Genomic DNA, 4,028 nt, shown 5'->3' with positions numbered 1-4,028 from the left:
CGTACTGTCGCAGTAATTTTTTTAAATTAAATTTTCCCGCAGTTCTTAAACTTCCGCGCCATCTCTCCACTTCAAAGCCAACCAAGTCTCTGAGTTGCGCACAAGAGAAGTACGAATTGTATACTTGTGTATGTATATGTAAATACATAGATTTATTTTTATTTTGACTGCACACTACCGCTTTGTTGCGTTTCTCCCAAGCTCCCTTAAGTTGGCGGGGAAAGTCAACTTTTGCAAATTTTTTTGCTAATTCGATTGTTCGTCGTTTGTTCTTTAATGTTCGATTAAATTTAGCGTTTGTTCGATAGTTGTTTTTTTTTAAATAATTATTTAAAATCCCATCTGAACCTGGCTCTTAATATTCAACTATTTGTACTTTTTTTTTTTATCTATTTTGATGAAGTCTTGTTTGTTTGATTAAAAAAAACGTTTGGTCGATCGTATTTTTTTTTATAATCAATTTTTTAATATCATTACACCCACGCTCCTGTGCACATGTTCAAATAAATATTGCTGCGCATGCGCGAACATTGGATAAATTTACTCGGATTGTTGAATATGTAATACAACATAATAATAATAATAAATAATAATAATAATAATAATAATAATAATAATAATAATAATAAATTTTTTCATTAACATCTTATATCTATGATTATTTTGAAAAAAATAATAGCATAACGGTGCTCTTCTAAGTGATTTTCTATCTCGACAACATGCGTTTCCGCCTTTAATCACTCCAAATTAAAATATCCATTATGGTGGAAATTTGTGTCGTGGCAAGTTGGAGTTTATGGAGGGTAGAGGTATCCTCGGGTATCTCTACTCTCCATAATAATGTAAGCAACTTTTTGAATTAATATGATCGCGAAACTAATTTCGCAGAAGCTGATCGTTGGGTAAGTGGTTAAACAACTAATTTTTATGTTATTGCGTTTGTTGCCTCTTAATTTGGAGCATCTTGCTTATATATGTTGAACCAAAAGAAGGCATATTAATGTAATTCAATTGGAATTAAATGACACTAAATAAAGATTATTGAATATCTAGATAGGATAGGAAAGTGGATATGTGATAATTATTTAGTATCAAATGTAAAAAAAAATTCCTTGAAGAAGAACTTATAAATCTCTTTAACTGAAACTTTTTTTAATCTATTCAATAACTTATTATAATAATTAAAGTTATAATTTATTTTATTATTAAGACAAGCAATTGAGGATGAAACAATATTTAAAAATTATTAGGCTATCAAAAAATCATTGACAAAATCGTTTGCGATAAACCAAAGTAATGGAGTTTTTTAATTGATAATTTCGATGTCATTAGATAAAGTAATTTAAAATAGTTGATCTTGTATATTTTACTGTTACTTAGTATTTTGTATATTTTTTTTGGTAATAACGTTCCTTCTATAAGTTTTCGATTGAAAGAAAAAAATTATATATTCTTGAAAAAATATATTTATATATTTATTTAAGAAACCCCATAAGCCAGTGATGTGAGGAATTTCTCAATAGAATTACATTTTTCTCACTCCATTATTTTTTATTCAAACGCCGATCTTTGAGATTTTTTTGTTGGTTTTGATGGGATTATGTGCAAAGAACCAAGAAATACAAATAACTCAATTTCGCAAAAAATGTGACTTATGGGTTTCTTAAATAAATGATTCAAATGCGAAACTCGGGTAATATAATAGAGAAATCTTTAACAGTAAATAAAAAATTACAGTCCTTCAAGTATCATTTGATGTTTTTTTTTTTTTTTATAGCTAATTTAAGTCATTAATTTTCAGAGATTTTAAACCACCAAATTTATTATTAATTCTTGGTGGAAGAACGCTAAAAATCTGCGACTTTGGTACGGCTTGTGACTTGAACATGACAAATAACAAAGGCTCTGCAGCATGGATGGCACTAGAAGTATTTGATGGCTCGCGTTACATTGAAGAATGTGATATATTCAGTTGGGGGGTGATATTGTGGGAGATATTGGCCCGTCGAAAACCATTCGATGATATTGGTGGATCTGCGTATCGCATCATGTGGGCAGTACATGTTGGACAACGACCACCTCTTATTGAAGATTGTCCCAATAGAAAATTTAATCACCAGGTAATTTTTGAACCTTTAATTTTTCTATAAAATGTAAGAAAAATAAATAATTATAAAACCTTATAGGTGTTGGAGTAAACGCTCTGAAGAACGACCGTCAATGGACTTGTCTAGCTTCATTCATCAGCGGACTTTTAGAACAGTTCAATAACAGTATGTCTGAAGACTATGAAGAAAATTATGACGATAACGATGATGAAATTGATCAAGATACTATTGTTGTTTCGTGAGATATGTCTTCTAGTCAAATTAATGGTTATCAAGTGAACGGCATTAATAATGATAGCAAAATTGATTTATCAACTACAACAATAAAAAACAATACAAAAATAGTCAAGAATTTAGGGATTCAAATGTTATTGATAACTTTCCACAAATGAAACCAACAAGTAATAATGATAATAGAGATTCTAATAATCGATTTCAACCACTTCATATTGAATGTGATCCTGTAAGTTTTCTTTTTTTTACATAAAATATTTTTTCATGTTTAATTTTTTTTTAATTTTATTATTATTTTTTCAAGAATGCTTGGGAGTTAGCTACGAGTACAGAATCGTTGTGGGAACTTTAAAATACAGCTTAAAAAACATAATCGTAAGTCATTTTTAATCTTAATGTAAAGACGAAATTTTATAGATTTAATTTTATGCTTATCATATACATTATATAAAAACAATATTTTAATGTTAAAACAATTTGAACAACGTAGCTTATCAGACTTGAAAAAAAATTTAAGAAATTTTCATTTGAGATTGAAAGTTCAAACTGACCTCATATGTGTTTGACATTAAGATTGAGCCCTGGGTTATAAAATTACCATAAAAAATTTAATAAAACTTAGCATACTAATACATTATAATAAAATAAGATAATGAATCATTAAAATTTTAAAGATCTGCAAAGAACCAAAAAGATATTGATGTAAAAAATTTTAGCCTTTATCATTAATTCTATAAGAATTCACAGATTTTATTTTATTTAATAAAAGTACCGCACAAATTTCAATAAAAGTTTAATTAATAAAAAGAAACAATATATTGAATATTTTGCATAGTTAAAAGTACAGATTCAGGGCATTTGATAGTAATAATTAATAAAAAAACTATAAAAATTAAGATCTGTCTCTTTTTCTCTCCAATACGACTTGAAAAATGGGTAAATCTAATACAGTTTTTAACCCCTGCGAAAAGCTAGACAAGTTTTGGAATCATTGATTGCCACTAAAAATATTGAAAATTTCATTAATGAAATGGAAGAAAGAGTTAATCGTATTGATTCTGACTTGGATCATGAAAAACTCCAGAAATGAATTGAGTGGATAATTTAAATAGAATCATCTGTAGAAATAGAAAAAATTTCAAGGATTGGTTAGTGTTTAGGTGGGAAAATTACTCTTTAACAGTTAGTCTCAAAAGGGAACGAAATTAAATTGTTTTTATTTACCCAATTTAAGTCTTCCATTTAAAGAAAAATTAAAAGAGTTTCCACTGTGGACTAAAGTGTGTATTAAATATACAACTTCACGTAGCTTCTTCGTCTTACATTGGAAGAAAAATTTTAAGTGACTTGAAAAAATGATGTTATGCATAAACAAATTTCTCTTCCATCTAGGGTTGATATTTTCATGAAAGCTCTCATCTTAAGATCCTTATTGGTGGTATAAAAAAATATCTCCCAAGCAAAATTGAAAGCTAAATTTATGGATGAAATGGCTAACATTCAAAACTAATTTAGATGAAACGATGACGTGGGAAGTGAAAATATTGACGAAAAATTTCAAAAATGAGTCTTGCTACAAAACTTCAGATATGGGATTTGGAAAAGAAGACCCAAAACATCAAAAATTCAATTGGGTTAATTCTGATAACTTCCTTCTTACAAGATTGAATAAAAAATAATGAAAAT

General features: G+C 27.9%; 1 protein-coding gene across 1 annotated transcript; it reads left to right on the top strand.

The window, feature by feature from the left end:
* The first annotated feature begins 661 nt into the window (after window positions 1-661).
* LOC123273919 (mitogen-activated protein kinase kinase kinase 7-like) lies at window positions 662-2,717 on the top strand. Its single transcript, XM_044741404.1, has 4 exons — window positions 662-902; window positions 1,802-2,120; window positions 2,187-2,571; window positions 2,647-2,717. The coding sequence occupies exons 1-3, from the start codon at window positions 865-867 to the stop codon at window positions 2,196-2,198; spliced, it is 369 nt and encodes a 122-aa protein (XP_044597339.1). The 5' UTR covers window positions 662-864; the 3' UTR covers window positions 2,199-2,571; window positions 2,647-2,717.
* The last annotated feature ends 1,311 nt before the right edge of the window (window positions 2,718-4,028 follow it).

Source organism: Cotesia glomerata, unplaced genomic scaffold (genome assembly GCF_020080835.1).
Source record: "Cotesia glomerata isolate CgM1 unplaced genomic scaffold, MPM_Cglom_v2.3 scaffold_162, whole genome shotgun sequence".
NCBI lineage: Eukaryota > Metazoa > Arthropoda > Insecta > Hymenoptera > Braconidae > Cotesia > Cotesia glomerata.
This window is presented reverse-complemented; position numbering and strand designations above follow the sequence as displayed.